Raw genomic sequence first — 23,641 nt, forward strand, 5'->3', positions numbered from 1 at the left:
GTGTGTGTGTGTTTGCTTGCATGTAACCTGTGTTATGGGTGTCAATCAGGGGATTCCCATGTATGTCCTGTAGGTCTTCTTTATGAAATCCCCCCTTACAAGTGCTCTGCTACCTAAAAACAAAACTGTACATGAAACATGACATACATAAGGCATGTCAGCTTGCTTTGTTCATTCTGTTGGCAATGGAATAAAACTATACTGCTGTACTGTACTCATGCATAGCCTAAATGTTGGCTCATATGCAACAGACAACATAAAAATCCTGTTGTTATCTTTAGCTATGTAAGACGGTAATTTCTTTCTCTGTCACACTCCTTTCTATAACACATTACTTTAAATGTTTCACCCTTACTACAGTAAATAGAGGAGTACAATCTTTGCAACCACATCACCAGTGAACCAGCAGTCTACACTGGATTAGGTTCTTTATTTTGCAGGTTGAATCACAATTCTATCTTTGGGCATGACCACTCACATGTGGTGTAACTGCAGGCTTGAAATACACAGTAGTGGTAGTGTACCATTTCACACATGTAAGAGGAAATAATTATCCGCTACTGCCCTCTCGTGGACAAATTGTTGTCAGCCTACATAGCGGATTACAATGGATTTTGGCCTCCCCTAGTGATCTAGTGTGGAAGTAATATGGATCTGCACTTTTGTTTAAAGCTGTATCTAAGTTAGTAATATTTAGTATTGTAGCTTTATATAACAGTCTATTACAGGTAAGATAATATTATATTCACTGGGCCAACCTGTAGGCCTGCAATCAAATAAAATGTGGTGCTGTGATGTAATTGTATTTAAGTAGGACTACATATTATGCAAAAATGATGAGTGCCCTATGGGGTATAAAAAGTACCAAAATATCCGATTCGATATTTTGCTGGAAATGTAAGGCCTACCTGGCTGTGATGTATTTGGAGGTAAAGAGGTCAAAATAAAGAATGGGCCTAATTTGAGATACATGGCTTAACATTAGGCTACTCTTAAAAAACAAGAAGGATCTTAGACCAAGGTGAGCTCATACTGTGAAACAAAATGTCAGGAGAGTTTGTAAGTGGTCATCTTGCAATGCTGGCTCCAGTTCAGTCACCCCTGACAGTGAAGGTAGTCCAATCTGGTGTTTGTGTTGAAAACAAGGACCTGGACTTTGTTCTCAGTACTGTCTTGTTAATGGGGAAGTTTTTCATATATAAATGCAGATACTTAAGACTAAACCTAGTTTAAACCATTAGAAGACTTAAGTAAAACTCTTGAGTAAATCACTGAAACTTGTTTGATACAATTCAGTTCTTATTACTAGTTATGTTTAAGTTATTTTGACATTGCCCTGTTTTTTGTTTCATTAGTATAAATTCTGTGTTTTTATTTTTGTTCTATTTCTGAAATTTTGTATCTGTTTTTTTGTATTTGATGAACAGGACTTAAAAATGTGCCTTGTTTGTACTCTTAAAGTTCAATAAAAAAAAAAAAAAAAATTAAAAAGAGCTCCAAATGTCATGTGAAGTGCTTATGTCAACATCATTATAATAAAGATTACTACTACCACTACTACTGCTACTACCACTAATAATAATGACTCAGCTCCTGTTGCATTTGGTCACCGTTCATACAGATGCTGCTAAATTTGTGCACTGTTATGGTTTGATTTTTTAAGTTATCAAGGCTGAAGCCCATATATAAGAATATATTATATGTCTTATCTAAAATATAGGCTTTATAGGCAGTTTTAGCCATGGGAATGATCTATAACCCAAAAGGAGGCAACCATTAAGGGATTGACAGCAGCAAGAAATTGTGCGTTACAGTAGAGTATTTATATAGAAACATAATACCAGCAGTTTGCGTCATACTTGTTTAAACAATTTCCATGCTGTCAGCCCCTAAAAGCCGAACACTGGAAAGTCACTTCGTATGTTGTCATACCAGACCTATTAATTATCACTCACTGGAAAACCACTCTCTCCCGGTCGGGTACAACAGTTGACATTTTGATGTGTCTGACGGCCCATGAAGGCAGCATCACACCCTAAATTTTCCCAACATCCGGGACCTTTCGAGCGGAGCAGTGTGTGGAAACTGGGTAAGGAGGGCAGTGGAGAGCGGTGGAAAGGCGGACTGATGACAGCTGTCAGTGTGGACAAAAACACTACCAATCTCTGAAGAGAAGCCGAATGTCTTTCCCCTAAACGTGCAAGAGAAAAGGGACAGCACCTCGGCAGTATCGCGGGTTATTTGAAGGTGTCGCGAAGGTAACGTTATATTTTTGGGGTGGGAAATATGACGGGAGGATCAGTGCCAGTTTGCCCTATCTGCCTCTCAAGAGAGTCGAGGTTAGCCCCACTGGCTATCCAAGCTAACTACCCAGCTAAACTGGTCAGCTAGCCTAGCCTTGGCTCCCAGAGATTGTCGTCGGTGCTGGGGGTCATTGCTGTGGGAAGGACATGTGTGGATAGTTCTCGTTTTTATAAAGCGCTAGCTTCGGCGGAAGCGGAGGAAGAGCCTAAGAGGGTAGCTAACTTTTTAATGAAAATTTGGGCAGGACGAAATGCTAGTTAGCACTCCTAGTTAGCTGGCTAACCTTCGTCAACGTTCACGTTAACGTTTGTAATATAAATTAGCAGGCTAACGCTAACAGGACAGGCAGTACACCAGCATAACTTTGTCTCTAACCTAGCGAAGGTAACGTTAGTCCCTATATTCCTAAAGGAAATGTTACAGGGACAGTAATGTTAGCTTTGTTAGTGGGTGGAAAACTGTCAGAGTTAACGTCAGTGTGTCAGTAAGTTAGCTGAAGCTGGGAAAATAACGTAAGATAATAGTGATTTATCATCCTCATGTCAATGGGCCAAGGATTATTCGCATTCATTGATTTGTTAGTCAGCGTTTCTGAGGCGGTCAGACTGGTCATTTTGAATTTTGGATCCACGGGTTTGAAATCATCAAACGTCTACAAGGAGCGCTCATGCTTCGCTTGGGTCCTCTGACTCAGCTGGGTCCTAAACTAGGCGTTTTCCCCCCCTGTCTTCACCAGCCAGCCACAGCGGTCTTTTGTCTGTGTGATCTGTTAACTTTGATATTTTCTGGGTGTCAATCAAACACATATCATCATGTTGATGATGAGGAACGTTACTTTACCAGCTAATGCAAGCTTTATCAATGAACAGCCGTGTTTTCAGAGCAGTTTCACACGTGTAGCTTTGTATTATTCCCTCTGTGTGTCTCATTAGCTGTTGTTTATTGGAATGTTATGTTCATATGCTGATTTATAAGGCCCCAGTGGTCCTGCATGGCACGTGAAGGCTGGCTCATGTCAGCCACAACTGTTATCTAAAGCCATGAGAAACTATCTGTTTTTGCAGGAATGAAAGAAAGGGATAGCGAGTGCATGGGCTGTATTTAGTACATAAAAGCGTACACAATCAAATGCAGTTAAAACTTGAGACAGCCCTAAGGCATAACATTTGACTTTGTTTGCAGACCTTTTAAAATAAGCTTCTTTTGTCTCTCCATTTTTCCTGTAGGTATTTACATACAGTTTGGTGTCTTTTCTGGCCTGACACATCATTGGTGGAGCAACAGTTGCAGAGGCAACATGGGGACACAAGGCTCTGGTAGAAAGCGTGCCCCATTGAAGGACCGGTTCTCAGCAGAGGATGAGGCCTTGAGTAGCATTGCACGGGAGGTAGGTTCATACTCCATAACATTTACCCTCTCTTTCCATTTTGGAGCAAACTGGAATGGATCTGGGCTATATTCTCCCTATATTGCTCCAGTTGTACATTGCTTAATCAATGCTAATATGATTGTATCCAACTCAAATTGTCTTGTTTATCCTCATCTAGATAATGGGCTCGTAAAGCATAGGCTGGAGATTGATTCGTCAATCTCAGATGTTAATTTTGGCAGCAGCACCATCACTTTTAAAATACAGGGAGCATTTATAGACCATTGAAACCATTATCAGCACTCAAATGACTGGCTGACACTGCACTATGGCTGAATAAGTGGCCTTTTAAACTAAAACCAATATGAGATGTATTGCCAAAGCTTGAAAACATTAATGTATGTAGACTATTTTCAGTTGCATCTTTAGTTCATGTTGTATCCTTATCATTACCCAAACCAAAAATGCTTTGGTTATCTTATAAGTATTATGTTTTCAGTTGTGTGAGACATTTCTAAAAATGGAAGTATCATTTATAAAATTGACTTAAAAAAAAAAACAAAAAACTTGTGCAGCTGTGTCTGGCACAAATTCCTGAGCCCAAACGGAATACATTCAGATTTCTTTCCAATCTACTCATTTGCATTTTTTTCCTAAGATACTTTTTTATTTGCAGATGCCTTTGTTTGTTCTTGAGCAATGTCGAGGTCATTTGATTCTTGTGGAAATTATTCACCCATACTCAAATGTTTAAATAATTAGTGTGTCTTGATGATTTTTCAGTGGTCTTTTGAAAAACAAGCTATTCCATACAACAGTGATATTTAATGAGTTTACTAACAAAAAGAGCACAAATATGCTACATTGATTTTAGATGGATTAAACAAGCACTTCTGGTGATGATCAAGTTTTGTATAACTCTACAGTTTAATAGGATTTGTCTTAAGGACCTGTTGCTTTGACAATAACCCTGAACGGATTTCTTGAATATTGGGAGCAGATTTAGATTTAATTGCAAAGCTCTCCCTGGTAGATAATGTGTCATGTGTTAGCTGTGTTTACTAAATTTTTCTATTCAACACCCAGATGTCTAGTCAACCTTAGGCAGAAAATTGTATCTATTATGCAATAAATTAAGTTGATTTAAGACGTGGTTGTTAAAGTTGTTTCAGCAAATGGGCCTTTGAGGCACGTACTTAAATGCAGATATTCAGGCTTTGTAGGTAATAGCCTAGGTGTTTCAGCCTAAGAGAGTGGAGACAGCTGGTTTGGACCATAGAGAGGCTTGACTTGTAGTGTTTTCGTTTGGGGGAGAAAAACACGGGCAGTGGAGAGAAGCTGCCTAGCCTGTAACGACATGCCCTGGGATTATTCCATTTTGTTCCACAGCAGGGCTGCCATTCCTTTGCCTTTTTTTCCACAGTGAGGTGGCTAACAACATGAAATGCAAAGATCAGTTTTCAGAGTTTTAAGGTATTTCATGTTTTGTAGGCATAGGTTAAAAAGCCACATTGTCTGCAGATTTTCTGTGAAGATTTATGGTAATGTCAAATGATTTCTTGCATTCACAGGTAGATTTACAGGTAGAAATGTACTGCTGGATAAATCTGCTTTTCATAAATACTTGCCTTGGCCCATTTTAAGAATGCTTCATGTGTGCAGTGCCTCATTCTTGGGCACTAAGCACAAGGCTCCATTTGCTCTCTTTATAGTCATGCAGGCCGATCATAGAAACATGAGTCATCTGACCCTCCCAGTCAGGTCCTAAATCTGAATCTCTTTGTGGAGCAAAGCAGAGATTAGATCAACTGTGCAGGGAGTCCAAGGGCTCAGTGTCTAACCTGTTGAACATCACCACCCTCCCAAACAAATCTCCAAAACACTGCAGCTTCTGCCTCGTGTTGTCTGTGCCTGGTTAAGAAAAGTTACAGCCTGCCTGCCTGTGCTTGGCACGGATCACTGCTGAGAATGACTGTGAATTTGAGCCTGCACCGTCACCAGCCCAGTTCTAAGGCCTCTTACATTACTGGGCAGTCAGTCCTTTTGAATACCAGCAGCTTGCTTAGAAATCTGACAGTGGCCAAGTGTTAGAATTAGATGATCATCTCATACCCGTTGTCCTTCAGATTAGGATCTAAGGGAGTGAATGGTACATGAGCAAGGCAATCATTGACTTTCCTCAGTGTACAGAGGGTGTGTGTGTTTGTGTGGAAGCTGTAGTTCATAGTTCATATGATTTCATTTGTGCTACACTTTCATTTTCTGTATATGGATATAAAGAGAACAAATCACATATCACTGTGTCTGTCAACAACTGATGGACAAGGACCGTCCCTGTCAGTAGACTTCATCCCATTGTAATGCAGCTTTTCAGCAGTATTTGTATGTTATTTTACATTTACAATGGGGTTTTTTTTTTGGGGGGGGGGGGGGGGGTCATATTAGAACAGCATTTTCAATGACTAATCTGGTGTAATTTTAAAGGTGCAAGAGATGCAAAGGTTAGTCATTTACATAACATACAGCAGTTTTAAGCACCTAGAGTGACTGTACAGGCTTATTTTTAAAGCTGACTATCTATGTATTTAAATTAATCTACCAATTTTAAAGAGCTGTTTTACATTTTGTTTTTACTTACTCTATGCTGTCTTGGCTTTTTGACGATTATATTGACAATTGCTGAGTAGTCTTGGCAAAAAGATGAATATTTTTTGTTCAAACTACCAGGGATTATTGCTAGACAAAATTTAGAATTTACACATTTATATATTGTTTTGGATGTTAAAGTATTCCATTTACATATCTGCACTTTCCATTTAATATACTAAATAAGCTTATTTCATTTTCATTTGCAGAGCATTGAAATTATAAATGCTGCAGTATTGATCATAGTAATGAAACTGGAAATGCCTTACATCACTTACCCGTTTTTTTTTATTATTATTATTTGTTGGTCACTGCATGTGCTTTTTCAGTCGTAATATTGGCATATGGTATTGATTTCCATATACATTTTGAAGGCAGGGGACATTGGTAATACACACAGTGAGGTGGTGAACAGAAGCCAGATTGTAGGAATTTGAGAGAAAGCATTATATGTCTAATAATGCCTCTCACACTTTTAATTTCACTTCATATCACACAATACTCATAGATGCACTTTATCATGAACATTTAAAACTAGCAGTGTTGTTTGTGTTTGTGCTTGTGCTAGTGAACCATAACTAATCCATAAGCACCTTTCAATTGTAAGAGATAGAAGCCAAGTCAAATCTCGAATCAGGTTCCGTAAATGTTTCATCAGCACTGTCTTACCATCACATCTCCCACATCTGGAGAGCAGAGATGAAGGCCGGACTGTATACACATGGTCACACTTGTGGTCAGTTTTGGAGTGCACCGCAGCTTTAAAAATGTCAGGATGATGCCAGGATGTGGCAGGATTCAGGGAAGTCTGGCTTGTCTTTCCCCAATATTATAGAGCCTATTTTAACCTCGATCACATTAACTAGGCTAACTGATGAAAGTATCATCACTCTTAGACATCAAAGATATCAAATAGCATTAAAGAATTGCAGAATAAAGCCCAGATAGTTTTCAACAATATTTTCTAATACAGTTTATATACCACCAAGTTCAGTTTTAGTATTCATGTAAAATGTTTTGAGTGTAAAATTGCTGCTGTAAATATAACTGCGCTGTCACTGGAGACACTGCATTGGCTGTCACTTCACACTCTGCCTTCAGTCACCTCATCCAGCACATCCTAACCACCTGTACATGTGGATTGTGTTAATTAGCAAAGTCTGGAAATAATGCCAGTGACAGCTCTCGCACAGTCATTATATTCCTTATCCTCATTGTGAGTCCTGATCATAATGTAGACCCAAGTTCACCATAACAAAACTTAAATATACAAATCTTGTTTACCTATCAAACTTCAATTTTCTAACAATATCCCAGGGTGAGGGATACCACTGACTGTCGTGATTGTGAAGCAATCAGTCTGATTAGTGTGAACATATAAATAATGTGGTGACACTCAGTCATTGCCATGATTCATCATAAAGAACCATTGATTATTTCTATGCATCAGCATTGATAAGGTGCTTTGCACTGACTGTTGTTGGTTGATTATGGGCATGTAGAGGGCGGGATATGAGGCTGATCCATGTTCAGACAATTCCAAGTTGATTTTGGATTTATAAAAGGAAATTGCCAAGTATCATAAAGAGGTTTCAGGTGATGTCATGGTGGATATCTGGACTCTTATTGCCTGCAGTGCTGGAGGTGAGTTTGATGGTGAACTTCTACTGCTCAGGTTACCCTCCCAGTTCCGTGATATGGCTGTCAGAGGGCTGGGGCCGGATGGGCCAGGCTATAGATAGGACAGAGACAGAGAGCTCAGCTGTGCTGCTGTGCAGAGCAGGTCATACTGTCAGACAGCTCAACAGGTGCAGAGCACAGGGCCAGCCGTCTCTCTTGCTTTTTCATTGGATCTCACAGCATACACTCACAGCTTTACTTCCTTTTACACCTTGTACTAAGCATGTTTTATTGTAGGACCATCAGTTAGACTCACCCAAAATCACACAGAGCCGCCAAAGGAAATGGAAATGGTCCACGTTGCATGTATGTTTGCGAAACGGCATTTAATTGTTAGAGTTCTGGGGTTTTGGTTTCCATGTAGATTTGAAAAACAAATCTTACATATAGTAAACGTATTCACTCACAAAAATCATTTGATATTCCTGTGTTCACGTTAATTAATGATGATGATATTTAAATTTGTGTATTGGATACTAAAAAAAAGTGCATTTTATGTAGTGATCATTACTGCATCTCACTCATCACCCCACCTTAAATCAGACTACTATTGTGGGTCATGGTTTTCACTCATTGGCTATCCTGGAAAGTTGTCTCTCTAAAACAAGATGGTTGACAGTCTTAACTAAAACTATATTCTGTTCACCTGGATAGAGGTCACTTCATCCTTCTGTTGAATCTACCTAAGCTTCAGCCACAAGTTTCTTTTTCTGTTTTAAAGTATTTTTGGAAATAACTAGGCTTTACACAACATTAGGTGTACAGGCAAAAAGAACCTGAATTTGGGTGGCTCTTTGGCATTATTATGAAACAGTGATTGTTCACTCGAGGCTTGTATTGAAACAGGAATAGCATATACCCACAGGCCCTCCATTCTGGCACAGCAGATAAGAAATTGCTGGAATGCTGACAGTGTTTGTCTGCAGTGAGATACTGTACACACCACACGCTGTATTTATGGACTGCCTTTTAGTAAGAGATAAAGGGCTAGGCTCCATGAGCAAGAGAACCAGTCTTTGTTGGTGGGATGTTAGGTTTCAGAGCATGTACTGAGTGTAATTGGTAGAGTGAACGTAATGGAAGTATAGTCTACATAGTTACCTGCGTGACTCCTCAGGGCTGTGTAGGGGCTCGCCTAAATTAGCTCCTTCTGCTGTGGTACTCTGTAAAATTAGCTTCTGTTTATATTCTGACTCAGTTGGGGGGGAATTGTGCGATGACTCTTCTCAATTTTACCCCCAGAGGAGAGTTTATTGGACCCAGTTTGACATAGACTTGTTTGTGCTTTGTAAGATTTACCTAGTTAGTTATTGTGAATTGTTTACAGGCTGAGCAGAACCACATTTTTCACTTTGTTTTTTCTCAATCCTGTACCTCTCTGCCAGTTTGTTTGTGCACTATTGGCATCTCCCTCGTGAGGTCTTTAAATCAACCCTCCTGAAACTGATGGTTAGCACATGTGGTCGGTGATGAGGCATCCCAAGCACTCACTCTGAACAGGACTACAGAGCTGTGACTCACAAACGAAACTGGTCAGCAAGGGCACACCGTACAGTATGAACTCTGTTCAGAAGTTCTACTGGACAGTGTCCATGGTGTAGCCCAACCAACAGTAATTGTTTGTTTTTTGTTTTTAACTCACGTATACCCTTGGCATTTCTGTACTGCAGTTTCTTGTTACTTACTTATTGCCTGCAAGATACAGCAGTGTATATTTGTATATATTTGTGAGTGTCCTGCATTGCTCCTAGTGTTAGGTTACCACCAAGTCTCTGTGTGTGGTCTGTTGTTTAGATGTTATTAGAGAAGCATTTAAAAGGCAGTTTTATGTTTTGCAAGTAAATACATTTTAACCAGCAGTAAAGCTATTGAAGACAAATCATACTGATTAAATTGTAACTAACTAAATTGTATATCTGAGAAAGCAAAACAGTTTTGCATCTTTTTCTTTTTTTTAATTTGTTTAAAATATCTAAACAATAGCGTTATAATTAGGCATGCTACCATGCTAAGTCAACCTCATCATCAAAGGGTTGGTTAATTAGGTTCCAGCTCATGAAAGAAGCTGGGCTCTCATAGACCTTGATAGCCACACTTAAGCAGCTGTGAGGAAGTGAAATCAACCCATGTGTGTACATTTTCCACCATCCCTTTTCTTTTACAGGAAACAGACAATCCAAATATTCTCATGTAAATTCTACTGTGAGATTGTTTTTTGATTGAGGCTTTTCCCTTCCTTGTGTTTATTCCTTGCACTCGTTGGGGCGTGTCCCCAGAGAAAGGCATCTTTACCAGTTTCCACTCATGGCTAACAAGTGTGTTCATGTTGTGTCTCACAGGCAGAGGCGAGGCTTGCAGCAAAGAGGGCGGCGCGAGCGGAGGCCAGGGATATTCGCATGAGGGAACTTGAACGGCAGCAAAAAGAGGTATATAACACAAAGTGGACAAAGATGCTCTGGACCATCATTCAACCCAGAGAGCAAGCTAATGTAATGCCTCATAACTGCTGCTCTCAGCACAGAACAACTGTAGATTGAACATAAAAACTGGCCTTGTTTTCTCCTCTATTTAATTTTTTATCAGTTGTTTTTACATGGACAGTTACTGCATTAACTGACTCAGTGTTTGTGAGCTGCTCATCTGCCTCCATGGTGCAGAGGAGCTATTTGGCTTCATGCCTTGAAAGACATTTTTAGAATAATCTCACAGTTCATACACAAACATATACCCACAGGAAGAAAAATGAAAGTGCTGCATGTCCACAGATGTAACCAAATGTTCTATTCCTGAAGTAAATGTCACCCAGTTTTTTTTACATTTCAGCAGTTTTTCGGTGAAGTATGATTGTATGTTTTTCCTGGCACTTCCTCCCTCTGTCCAGCGTTCTTACCACTCATCCAGCAGTAGCAACAGAAAATGGGGTCAGATCCACCAATGGATGGTAGGCGAGCACGAGAGAGTGTTGCAGACTCTCACTCCACTAACACAGCCTGTTGTGTGGGATTGAGCCCCAGTCAACCCTGACCATTTAGCTACACTTGACTCACAGACTATAGTGTACCTCACTGTGGAAATATGCCTCAGCAGTGTATTTGCTTTGGAGACACCGTAATCTGTGGCTGTGTGTATTTGTAGAGCGAGCATTGGCCTTTGACTTTATTTAGGGTTGGTGAGTCTACATGCAAGAAGGTGGTTTGGACATTTAGCTATACTCCTCCAACTTCCAGCTGCTTCAGAAAGGATGGATGCTGTTGAATGCTGGTGGACAACGTTTGCATGAAGTTAATCTCTATGTGTGTTGATCAACACCAGGAGGAAAAGCTGAGATTTTCATTGTGTGCGGTTATGCTGCCTTTTAAAATAACAGAAGAGAAAAAAATTGCAATATATTAAGGTTTTTTGTATATCATTAATCTTGCTGCCGTGCTTAAAGAGGATAACATTTGCAAATGTTTATGACATCCGTTTGGATATAAACATGATGACAGAAGTTGTTTGGCATGGTTTGGGCTTTGCATAGCAACTGTCGAGCTTTGCAGTGACCTTACTCACCCCGTGATTGAGCCTTTCTACTTTCACTCTATAATCTTTCCCTACTTTCTTTTCTTACTCCAGGCTGACTCAGAAAAAGCCAGAGGCTCTAGTAGTAGTATATCCAGCCGTCATCGCCGGGTCTGTATCTCTCCCACACACTTCCTCTTTGTCCGCCTGTATTTCCTTTCTTCTTTCTCCTTTAATCCTGCAGTTAATCTTTCATCACCCATGTTCCTCTCTGTCTGCTTTTCTGCTGTGACTCCATGTTTCCACATCAACAGGGGCTGGATGATGATGTCACGTCAGTCCGCAGCTACAGGGTGCGTAATGCATAATAAATCCCTGCCAGTTTTATTAGGTCTGCAGTCAAAGGGGCACACGGATGTGTGGAGGCCTTTGTTCATGTTAGAAAAGCACTTGTTAAATTAATGCAGTTGGGTGAAATACTTTTATTTGGTAGTGTATTTGCGTCATATCATGAAATAGTTGGCGAAGTTAAGATTTCTAATAATTGCTTTTATTTGTTTTGTTTTTTTTTATTTGAAGTCAACCTCATCATCAATTCGTGACTCTGGGTCAAAGAGTCGATCCAGTTCCCGTAGAAAAGATTTGTTGGTATGTTGTGTGTTCATGTGTGTGAGAACATGAAGCATATTTGTGTGGAGTTTGGCAATTGATTGATACCTGGATTCTGAGCATGAGTTCAGGTTTGGCTAACCTTATTGTGATCGACAAAATTTGCTTAGATTCCAAAGGATGTGCACAAAAGCAACCAGTGTGTTTCATACACTTCGGCTCCAGCTAAACCCTTTTCATATTGGAAATTCACATATGACAGATTAGTTTATACCTGGAAGGAGAAATAGCATCGAGGGGACTGTTAGAGACATTTGTTTACCTTTCTTTACCACTTCCTTGAATATGTCCCTGTATAATTTTTGAATGTGTTGCTGTTTGGTTCTGATGGACTGGCATTATAGTTGGATTTAGAATTTTCAACTTCAATTTTCAGCTTTTAAAGTGCTTGGAAATTGTACCTTGACAAGACATTTGGTGCAGTTATCAGCTAGTTGAAATATACCATCAAACAAAGAAACTCGAAGCTGTTTTCAACATAATTACATAGGGAATGTCCACATTTGTGCCTGTTTTTGATACAACAATCTTATTGTTGACTGTTTTCACCATCATATTGTTTTCCTTAATAACATCACACAACCATCACAATGAGCAGAGTGCCACTGACAAATGTTTTTGTTCCTTCCCTGTGGTCCTGGCAGGGCGTAGAAAAATAGATGGTTTGTTTGATCTGTTACTGTGTTGGCTTACTTGTTGCTTGTGCAACAACTAACTTTGTATTAGTGAGACACGTGAATGTGTGCAGCCAGTGCAGACCTAACAGCAACCACAGTCTCTCAGATATTTGATTTTCTTGTGATCATAAATCTTGTGATTCTCTCTTTAGTCTGATGGCCTCTCCACTAGCTCCGCTCTGAAGAGTTCCCGCTCCACTGTATGTACCTATGTGATGATCATCTGTTGGTCACTGCCTCTACGCATTTCCTTTTATCCTTTTGTCTCATTTTTGCTTTTATTTTATTTTTATTTTGTTTTCTGGGCTGAACAGAGCTCTGTGTACAATGACCTGCATGGCCATAAAAGGTCTTCATCCAGCTCCTCGAAGAAGGACCTGCTGGTCAGTGTTACTCCGTTAGTGTTGGTATCTTTTCTGCAGCCTCAAGCATGGAGGCAGTGTCAGCTAACGATAGTGGCTTGTGGTGATTTACAGTTGATCGACTTTACCCCTGATAAGATTGACTACATTCACTGCCTTGTGAAGTGCCACACAGATGTTGACAAAGCTGTGTTGAATGTGTCTGAAATAGATATCAGTCTGACACTTGAGAATAAGATTTGTTATGTCAGTGTTTGTTTGAGGTCACATTATGTTACTGCCCTTCCAGACTGGACTTTACCATGATCAAAGGAATTACAGCAGCCTAATGAAGACCAAAGCAACGCCTCCTCCCTCCACTTCCACCTATCAGCCTCGGGTCGGTCCCTCTGACAGTGCCAACTTTAAACACTTTTATGCACAGGCTTAAGTGGTTAAAGGACACTCAGTAAAATCAGAGCCAGTTATATTCCTATCTGCATGGAGTAGTTTATTGGATATTCATACGCCTAACAAGCTGTTTTATATAACTGCAATAAGAGATATAGTTTGTGTCAGAAAAGCATCAAAGTAAGGAGAGCATAATGGTCATGTAGCTAGTGTAGTGTGCCATAGAAATCTTGAAATAGAAAGCTTGACTTTGGATTGAGATCTCTCTCCATTGTAAAACAGTTCTTATGATCATTTGTATTTATGTAAATTACTTGCTAACCGACAAAGGTGGTGCTCCTCTGCCAGTATTAAAACAGTCCACAGGGCCAGTGTCACCTTACCTCACTTCTCCTCTCAACCTATTTCACCCTAAATTTTACAGTGTCAGCAAGACATTCATCCTGTTTCCACTTTCTGCTGCTCTTTAGTCTCTCTCCACCTCACATTCCTGCTACAGCTTTCCTCTGTGCTCTTAATTTCCCTGCACCCCTCCTCTCCAACAGGCCACCACTTCCTCGTCCTCCACCACTGGCACGGCGCTGCCTCGCAGCTACAGCATGGTCAGTTTCTGTCCACAGAGTAGCCAACATCTCTCTGCATGCCTCTAGTTACCTTTAGAAGTACACATTCCCCCTCTCTTGAGGCCACATAGGTCTGATAGGATGCCCAGGATGGCTAGTACCACTTATATTTAGCTTCTGAACACTCAGAGCACTTGGCTGTGGCCAGAGATTTGTGCTTCAGTTAGATAAGTCAGGAGTTTGCATCAAGCCAAGGCTTTTGTTGTAAAGCACTAACACAAATGGCTTATTTGATGTTGGAAATACAGAGTCTCTGTTCATTTCATTGCCTAGAAAAAGTAATTTTATTCAGACTACTTAGCAAGTACGTCGAAAATTCATGTTCCCTCTTGTGTTTTGCTGAGCCCTCCACTGTCTCCCACATGTGCCCTCAGGCCTCTATTTATGACGACACCGGTCTGTATGGCTCAGGATACAGTTCAAGAGCTGTAAGTCTCCTGAATATTTGTCAAACAGCATTTCAGCAATGTCACCACCACAGCAGCTAACTGTCGTACCCTGTGGTCTGCCATCTGCCTTCATGTTGATCCCCTGTCCTCCTCCTCCTCCTACCCCCCACCCACAGCCCTCTGAATACAGCTGGTACTCCTCTGGAGCCAGCTCCACCCGTAGCAGCCCTGTGGTGAGCACGTTAAAACCATCGCCACCCTGCACGATGTCAGTTAACTCCACACACAGATGACCACTATTAACAAGCATCCCCTTGCCCCACCTCAGCACCAGACCTCCCACCTAGGGATAATATTGATAACCCGTACCAAACTGGCTGCAGCTTGTTTTACAGCATCCATGATTGACATTAAAGTGCGTGAATGAAGGATTTTTTCTGCAGTGCTGTGCAGGCTTAGATGTGGTAGCGAGGTTGTGTCATCTAACTTGGCGTTTGACAAAATGATCCTTATTGCATGATTGCCATTACTTGTAGTGTTAGAGTCTTTGGAGTAATCCAGATATCTGTTTAATCCAGAGACTGCTACTGGATGTGTATGGATTGCTGTTTGAACAAGAAGTGTGTGTGTAAGAGAAAGCCTTGGGCATGCAGCCATCCTCATAGTGTGTGTGCGCGTGTGTGTGTGTGTGTGCGTGTGTGCGTGTGTGTGCGTATGTGTGTATATTCCCCTCAGTCTTCAGATGATGACACTGTCAGCAGCGTGTCCCAGGAAAACTTCAGGAGAGGCCGCAGGGACAGTGCGGTGAGCTGTAGGGACTCTAGATGGATAGCGTTCTGTCACAGTAGATGATGGTCTAATACTCAAAGCTTTTCAATGGTTTCTTTTATTGTATTGCACTCCATAAGAACACCAGCTTAATACCTACCATACATTTTAAACACCTTAACCTTGAAGCGTGATCTCTTCTGGTTGTATTTGTCTTTTTTTGCTTCGTCTCTTTACTCTGATTATTTTTATTATTTGGCTCTCTTATTTCTCTGTTTCTGCTTTCTTCTGTCTCTATCCTCTTTGTTTTGTGTGTGTATTGTAAGCAGTCATCTGATTTCTCAGACATTAGCGAGTCGGCTGCTGATTATTTCAGCCGCACCAACCGAAGAGGCAGTATTGTGTCTGACCTCGATGATTTGAGCATTCCAGATCTGGACGCTGTAAGTGGCTAAACGAAGTTCACAACAGTGGGCTGGAAAGTGCAGTGCAACCCCAAATGATGCATGATTAAAAATAACATTTGGTTTTCAAAACTCATCCCACAGTCTGTGTTTTTATTGACTATAAATAAGTAAAGTGGTACAAGTTCAGCTCAAGCGGATGTGACTGTAGTGTGCAGCAGCGTGGACTTAGAAAATCTTTTCTTAATGGAGTGGTGTGACTCACTCAATATTTCATTTGCTTGTTTGGTTGTCAACTCTTTTATGATCTGTGAACATGCAGCACTTATCCCAGACTCATATTAACTCGTGGACTAACTCCCTGATTTACAGATGCGGAAATGACTCCAAGCATTACAACACAGGATGTGCTTTCTCAAAATAGTTTTCATCTCTTTTTATATTTCTTCTCTTTCTTGCAGCTGGATGAAAAATGTGACAAGCAGTATTCAGATTTTAGTCGGGTGAGTGCACCATCATTTTGCATTTTACTTCACCAAACCTCACAAAGCACCAAATGCAGTAGTCCGTGAGTTTAATCTCACACTGAACTACAAATTGATTTCTACGCCTATTCTTACGCCTATCTATTAGGCAGATACCATGTAACTACAACAGATCAGCATTATCTGGCTTTTATACACACAGTCTGTGGATACAGTGAGCTAGTTTGTCAAGTTTATACTTCAGCACATGACAGCGACAGTACCTCCCTCAGGAGGATTTGAATTGGGCCCTGTGGAATCAGATGACGGTGTTGTATAACATGTCCGAGTTGTGTTGCATTGTGCTGAGCTGTTTTGATGTTTTTCTGACTGGACTTGTGTGGTGCTTTGTGTTCCCAGCCATCCTCCCGCTGTGCCACCCCAGGCCTCTCAGCAGCCACGTTGGCATCACTGGGTGGCACCTCGTCACGACGGGGCAGCACAGACACGGGTAGCGCCTATGACCCCGACACCAGTCTCAGTGAACTTAGGGTAAGGTGTACGATGCACACAGTGTCACCCCTCCAAACATGTGGCTTAATAAACTGTTGAAAAATGCTGGCATATGAATCAAATTGTACTTGTTTTAGCTCCAGATGTCCATCATCACATTATGATATAGGTTAAATGCTAATCCACATGTTCTGTGTCTGAGATATTTAATGTATACATCTGTTCCTTCTGCATATGAACCTCCCTCTGTTGTGCCCTCCCTGCTATTCTAAGTGTCTGCTTTAACCGTTTTTCTTTATGGATGTGACATGTGACCTGTGAAGCTGTTCTTGTATTTGGGTGCGCTGGTCATGCCAGCTGGATTGTTTTTGAGATGGCAGCACGGGTGCTTTGTTATCTCTCCCTGATGCTCCCCACCCCCTCTGATGCCCCACTTCACCCCAACCATTCCTTCCATCTGCTCTACAGGATATCTATGAACTAAAGGACCAGATTCAGGATGTAGAAGGGCGGTACATGCAAGGGCTTAAAGAGCTGAAGGTAGAGGGGCTTGAGCTCACAGCATGCCTTCTCTTGTTCTCTGGGAGCAGTATGGCGTCACTAACCCTCCAGCATTCCCCCACTCATACCCCTATGTGCCCCTTCCTGTAGCTCTTCACACCACAGTTGTGTCTTTGCGTGCTCCCAGTGTGAATTGCGTAATGATCCTTCTTCTGCATGATCTTCCCTCACTTCCTGTTGTGATCTTACTCACTGGTTGTGGCCTAAAATGAAGACACTCCCACAATTCAGCTGGGTTCAAAGTTGTAAGAAGAAGAGTTAAAATGCTCCACCTGCTGACAGATTACAGCTTTCAGTTTTGAGGCTGTTCTTCCACCCAGGCTTTCATTGCCACAGTGTTGGACGACCCTCTGGCTGACTGACTTCTGCAGTCACTCAAAGCAGCTTCTTGTTCTCTTACAAAGGACACTGTATGTTTTATTGATAAGAGTAGCTTACTAACAAACCTGACTCCTGTCTTGTTCTTGTAGAGTTTGATACAGCTGATGCACTTTAGCTAGATTACTTTTCATCATCTTGTTTCCTTGTTCACTTGTAGTTCTCTCTTTCAGATCCCCTTTTCACACTATTGCCTTGTTTCACTCCTAAAAGTGATTCAGAGCATTCTAATTATTGCGTGATCAGTGCCAACACTTTCACCACACTCACACTAGTCCCAAATGACCTGTTTAGAATAGAAAAATATCACAAAAGATAGTGCAGAATCATGCTTTTACTCAATCCAGCATGTAGAAATAAGAAAAGATGTGTGCTTTGTTTTTGGCCTGGGTTACAAAAACTTTTTTTATATCAGAGTCCACCTGGTGCATGTTGACAAGCTGTGCTTTAACCCAGTGTACTCTGTTCATTAACATGCTCCCACCCCCAATTAGGAGTCACTTGCAGAGGTGGAGGAGAAATATAAGAAAGCCATGGTATCAAACGCACAGCTGGACAACGACAAAGGCAACCTCATCTATCAAGTCGACACACTAAAGGACGTCATAGAGGAGATGGAGGAGCAAATGGCTGAGATGAAGAGGGAGCTGGAAGACAAGTCAAAGGTAAAATATCAGTCAAAGAAAAGTTCTGAAGCTTATTATCACGTCAAACCACATGTCAGAAAACTAATTCAGGCAGGTACCTTTACAAAATATTTACATAGAAGGGTTGTGGCTGAAATGTTATATCTGTGGTTTCAGGAACTAGAAAGACAAAAGCACACATGCACAGTCCTGCAGCATAAACAGGAAGAACTGAAAGAGGGAATTCGCCAGAGAGATGAGCTTATAGAGGTAAGGCTGCCCTTGCATTAGACTGACACACTGTTTCTGCCAGCGTGACCACATCAGACTGCCATTCTGTCAACACTTTGGAGGGTGTTAGTGCCTCTGTGCAGACTGCAGCGAATGGGCCCTGTTCTGCAGGAACTTGATAAGGATTGATTGGCACTTGCCTGCCTCTAGGTCCTCTCCGTCCCTTCTGACATTTAGCTCTATTTCATTGTCGTATCTGACGCTGATCATTCATTCCTTTCTCGGCATTATCTTCAAACAAGTCTCCTCTCACCCTGTGTCACCTGTTCCTATCTTTTGTTTTCACATCTGTATGTGTTATTGTGCATTTTCTTCTTTTGTCTTTGTTTCATTTTTCCTATTCTGTTCTTATCCTGTACTGTGTCAACTTGTTACTGCTCAACGCCACTCCAGGAGAGCCAGCGAATGCAGACTAAGTTAGATGCCCTCACCAGAGAGGTGTTTGACCTGCAGGAAACGATAAACTGGAAGGACAAAAAGATTGGGGTAGGAGGTCCCACAGGGTTGCTGTGACAGAACATGGGAGGCAATAGATGGTTGTGCTTTTCAGCCTTTAGACTAAGTGTCCTCCACTTCTTTTGCCTCTCATGCTGTCTCTGCATGACGGAGACCCTTGAGGTGTTAGCACATACCTGGACACATTCACAGTTTGGAATTTTGCATGTCAAATAACAGGGTTTTTCAGTTCATAACCTCAGCTAACAATGCAAGTGCACTGGCACTGTCTCAAAGCTTGTAGTGGGCAGCCTGTGAAATATTAATAATTTTATCCAGGATTATCATGTAAACTAGAAGAGAAATATCATCATATTGTAGCATGACATGCATGTTCCACATGTGGATCAGTATATTAGTTAGGTCAGACTCTTAAATGCAGTACCTAGATTTAGCTTTCACAAAGTGCAAAGTCAAAAAGATCTTCCTCCTTACAAACTCAGTCCCTGTGCTCTTCAACACCTTTTAACATTTCCCAACAACATCTTGTGAGCATGTAGCCTTGTCCCCATCTGTGTTTCTGTGTCCTTGTTGTTAGCCTAATGTGCACAGTGCATGTTTGTGCATGGAAGATGTCTTGCTGTAGCATGTGGTGTTGCATGTCTGTCCAGAGTCAATCCAACTTCTCCTCTGCCTCTTTTCCTCTCTGTTGTCTCTTCTCGTCTGTGTGGCCAGGCCCTAGAGAGGCAGAAAGAGTACTTTGATTGCATTAGGAATGAGAGAGACGAGCTCAGAGATGAGCTTGCTGACATCAAGGGGAAGGCCAAAGCAGGAGAGGTAGGTCTTCCTGTAGTCCCAGAAGAAAAAGAACACAAGATAAGAGGAATGAGTTGCTGACCCCAAAATGACTTTTTATACTTTCCTTTTGGTTGGAACTAAGCCAGTAAATGTTATCGAACGGACTACTGCATTGTACTTTTGACTTCTGCCTTTTTGTTTTTCTTTCCAGTTTATTTTCTTGACAATTTTCTCACTACTTCCTGGTTTTCTGTAATATATCTGGTAGATGTCAATCTGTATTTCACCATGCCTGCAGTGTGGTATATCAAAATAATGGTAGATTTGTTGTTTATACAGGGTATGCAGGTACTGTCACTGTACATAGAGGTCACAATTGTAACGTCCCACAGTGGCAAACACACAGTAGTCTGCATTGTGCAGTCACATGGTAAAAATGTCAAAAATGTCATTCAAATGACTGTAGAGGGGAAAAAAATGGTTCTCTGAAAACAAGACTTGTAGTATTATGAAAGAGGTTATTTTTATCAGGCAAATCTGGACACATCCTTATTTATAAAAGGCTTTGGTTAATGCAACTTTAGGCCCCCAGTGTTGAACTATATATTGCATATACTATGCATGTGTGTACAGTATATATGCAGAACGCAGAATTTCGGGGCCAGTTACAGTAGCCGTTAATTATCTGTTGTAGCTAATACTGATACCCTAACCTATAATTTAAAATGTTGTAATAACCATAGTTTTTAAATATGTAGATTAATTAATGTCAGACCTTTATACATCTATAGGCTGCAAAAAGCATAAGAAATAAGTTGTCCTTACTACTTAATTGTTATCTGAAGCCCTCCACTGTTTACAATAATCAGTTCTGCAGCATTAGTCCTCCTTTGCTGCTAATGTGAAAACATTTGTGGTCAAAGAGGTCACATTTTTGCAAAATCATGTTCTGCTTGGTCAACAGATTAATTTTTCATGGCGTCTCCCTTACTGGCGGATGGTCGAGTATTCTACTCACCTCAAGTGAAATACAACCTCAAGTCTGTTTCACTCTCTCTGCTGTGGCCTCTCTGATCAAGAGCCTCCTGTGTCTCTGTGTGTGGAGCTCATCCCCACCCTCATGCAAACAGTGACAGGCACAGAGAGGCGAGGAGAATGGCAGAGAGGCAAAAATCACTCCTTAGAACAAGGGCTGTGCAATAAGCAGAACACCAAATCAGTGTTTTTTACCAAATACCGTGATTTTGATACAGTGATAATATTGTTGGGTTCGACTGTTGGTGCTTTCACAAAATACTTTTACATAAGATTTTTGAGCAATCATCATTAGTTATGTTGATATAATGAATAAGTTGGTAAAGTCTGTTCAGAAAATTACATTTCTTTACTGTAATGCTGCCTTTAAAACCAGGACAAGACAGTGCTCCAAAATCTAAGATGATATCCAGTGTCATATCAAAATATCAATGAAATATTGATATTTTGCCCCGCCCTTCTCAGAACCCAGGATTGAGTGCCTTCCCTGGGCTGCACTTTTTGGGCCGGAATTATCGACTGAAATTCAATAATCGCAACAAGCAAAATAATAAATTTTATTGCTTATCTACTAATAATATACCAGCCACAAATATATCCTGCATGCCTACGTTTTAACATCCACAGACCACTGACTGTTCACTGCGTCGTAGGGATCATTTTCATTTACAGTGGCTTTTACTTTTCAAGATTTTTGTTTTCCATCCATTCATAGCGGCCAGCTTTTCGGTCTGTGTGGTCTTACATTGTAGATGAGGGGTGTGTCATATTTAAAAAAAAAAAAAAAAAAAAAAAAAGTGTCATCGGTGCATACCCGTTGAAGCACAACCTTACTTATGTGTGTTTTCTCTCACCACAGAAACACGGGCTAGTCATCATCCCAGACGGCACACCAAACGGAGATGTCAACCATGAGCCTCTGTCCTCAGGGATCACTGTGGTCTCCCAGGAGGCCGCTCAGGTGCTGGAGTCTGCAGGAGAGGGCCCACTGGGTAAGTCAGGGATATTACGTCTGTCAAAATAAAAGATGTACATAGATGCTAAATAAACGAATCTGATGAGGTGTGTATTTACTACAGCTACGAAACAATAAGAAAAACAACCGATAGTCACATTTCATTGTGTTTTTGTTGCCAACCTAATGCACGCAGTTGAATTTGTCCATTCAGCGTCTTCTGCCCGTTACGGTAAATTGCATCAGCTTAATGTGGTGTGTTAATGTGTTTCCTGACTGTTTTGCAGATGTCAGGCTACGGAAGTTGGCAGAGGAGAAAGATGAACTGTTGGCTCAGATTAGGAAACTGAAGAATCAGCTGGAGGAGGAGAGACAGAAACACTCAAAGATGGACAGTGCATACACAGACGGGGAGAGGATGGAGAACGGTACAGACCTGCACATTATTGAGATGCAGAGTAAGTGGGCCTTATTACGTGTCATTATTATGTATCAGCACACAGATCTTTTAAACATTGTCTGTATTTTCAAACTCACCGATTTCTGTCTTTCTCTGTAGGGGATGCCAACAGACAGATTAGTGAATACAAATTCAAGCTTTCTAAGGCAGAACAGGAAATAGGTACAATGGAACAAAATGTGAGTAAAAAAATGTCAAATTAAATCATAGAAACATGATACGGAGAGATAAAAAAAAGTTATCATCAAAGTTATTAAATTGTCCTCTCTTGTGTCCATTTTCCAGATTAACAGACTTGAAGGGCAAGTGTCAAGGTACAAGGCATCAGCAGACAACTCAGAGAAAGTAGAAGACGAACTCAAAGCAGAAAAACGGAAACTTCAAAGAGAGGTAAAGACACAGGTGCATTTTATAACATGGAACAGAAAGAGAAGACACTGACAGTAACTTCTTCCCTCTGCTCCCCCACAGCTGCGCACAGCTCTAGATAAGATCGAGGAAATGGAGATGACCAACAACCACCTAGTAAAGCGCCTCGAGAAGATGAAGGCCAACAGGAATGCCCTTCTGTCACAGCAGTGAGGCAAGGCAGCGTCACCACAGAAGCCCTTAAACTCGCACCTCAGACCTCTGACTGCCATATTGCGTCTGGAGCACATTTCCATTTTTAGCTGTAACACTTTAAAGATTTGTAGCTAACCAAAAACACTTTAAACAAACCTGTAGCACAGGCAACAAACTGAACTGTGTCCCTTTTTTTTTTTTTTTTTTTTTAAAATTGGAAGCATTGGTTTTGTCGCCACTGTTTTTGGAGGAATGACTCAGAAACTTAACTAATAAAAACTATAAAGTTGCTGGGAGATACATCTGAGGAAATTTCTCTAGTCACTACTTAATTTTTCAGAGCTTTGTACTACATCATGTTATCCATGAGATTTTATCTCGCTCTGGCTGGGTGCTTGGCTGTACTTTGTTTTTGTTTTTTGTTTTGTTTTTTTTTTTGATAAGTTGCATGAATGAGTATAATTATGCTTTTAAACTATTCATCCCTCACGGCTGCTCCGGTCCCGCACCTTCCCAGCTCCCCCTCACACAGTGAAGTGCCTTTTCACACAAGGAGACTGGGAGTCTGCACCGCTCGGTGAAACAATAATCGTTTTAACAGGTACAGAATGATGTATTTAAAAAGGTGCAGTCATTATTTGAAAATATGTAGAACCAACTGTGTCTGCTGCGGTTTCATTGAAATTTTTCAGATATTTAAAAGATTTCTTGAAAATAAATGTGTAATTTACAGAACTGGGTATCCAACCCGGATGTTTTGTTTTTTCATCAATTAATAT

The 23,641-nt window shown here is 40.9% G+C and overlaps 1 protein-coding gene across 8 annotated transcripts; it reads left to right on the plus strand.

The window, feature by feature from the left end:
* The first annotated feature begins 2,048 nt into the window (after positions 1-2,048).
* Positions 2,049-23,072, plus strand: lrrfip2 (leucine rich repeat (in FLII) interacting protein 2). 8 transcript variants are annotated; one of them, XM_049599992.1, is made up of 27 exons: positions 2,049-2,258; positions 3,531-3,691; positions 10,339-10,425; positions 10,881-10,940; positions 11,615-11,671; positions 11,815-11,853; positions 12,080-12,148; positions 12,999-13,046; positions 13,161-13,229; positions 13,498-13,587; positions 14,144-14,200; positions 14,596-14,649; positions 14,787-14,843; positions 15,346-15,414; positions 15,708-15,821; positions 16,244-16,285; positions 16,667-16,798; positions 17,228-17,299; positions 18,193-18,363; positions 18,502-18,594; positions 19,009-19,101; positions 19,786-19,887; positions 21,743-21,875; positions 22,126-22,296; positions 22,398-22,477; positions 22,584-22,688; positions 22,770-23,072. In XM_049599992.1, exons 2-27 carry the CDS (start codon positions 3,602-3,604, stop codon positions 22,878-22,880), a joined length of 2,265 nt encoding a protein of 754 aa, XP_049455949.1. In that variant the 5' UTR covers positions 2,049-2,258; positions 3,531-3,601; the 3' UTR covers positions 22,881-23,072. The 8 variants fall into 8 exon arrangements, with proteins under 8 accessions (XP_049455949.1, XP_049455951.1, XP_049455952.1 ...); XM_049599993.1 differs by lacking the exon at positions 2,049-2,258 and adding an exon at positions 2,396-2,517; XM_049599994.1 differs by lacking the exon at positions 17,228-17,299 and having other exon boundaries at positions 2,050-2,258.
* Positions 23,073-23,641: the final 569 nt, after the last annotated feature.

Source organism: Epinephelus fuscoguttatus, linkage group LG16, assembly GCF_011397635.1.
Source record: "Epinephelus fuscoguttatus linkage group LG16, E.fuscoguttatus.final_Chr_v1".
NCBI classification, from domain to species: Eukaryota; Metazoa; Chordata; class Actinopteri; order Perciformes; family Serranidae; genus Epinephelus; species Epinephelus fuscoguttatus.

Bases quoted from the DNA above. Each gene is read 5' to 3' on its own strand.
- lrrfip2 (XM_049599992.1), top strand. From the start codon at position 3,602: ATGGGGACACAAGGCTCTGGTAGAAAGCGTGCCCCATTGAAGGACCGG. The intron at 16,286-16,666 runs GTGAGTGCACCA...TTGTGTTCCCAG, and splicing joins AGTATTCAGATTTTAGTCGG to CCATCCTCCCGCTGTGCCAC. The intron at 18,595-19,008 runs GTAAGGCTGCCC...ACGCCACTCCAG, and splicing joins AGAGAGATGAGCTTATAGAG to GAGAGCCAGCGAATGCAGAC.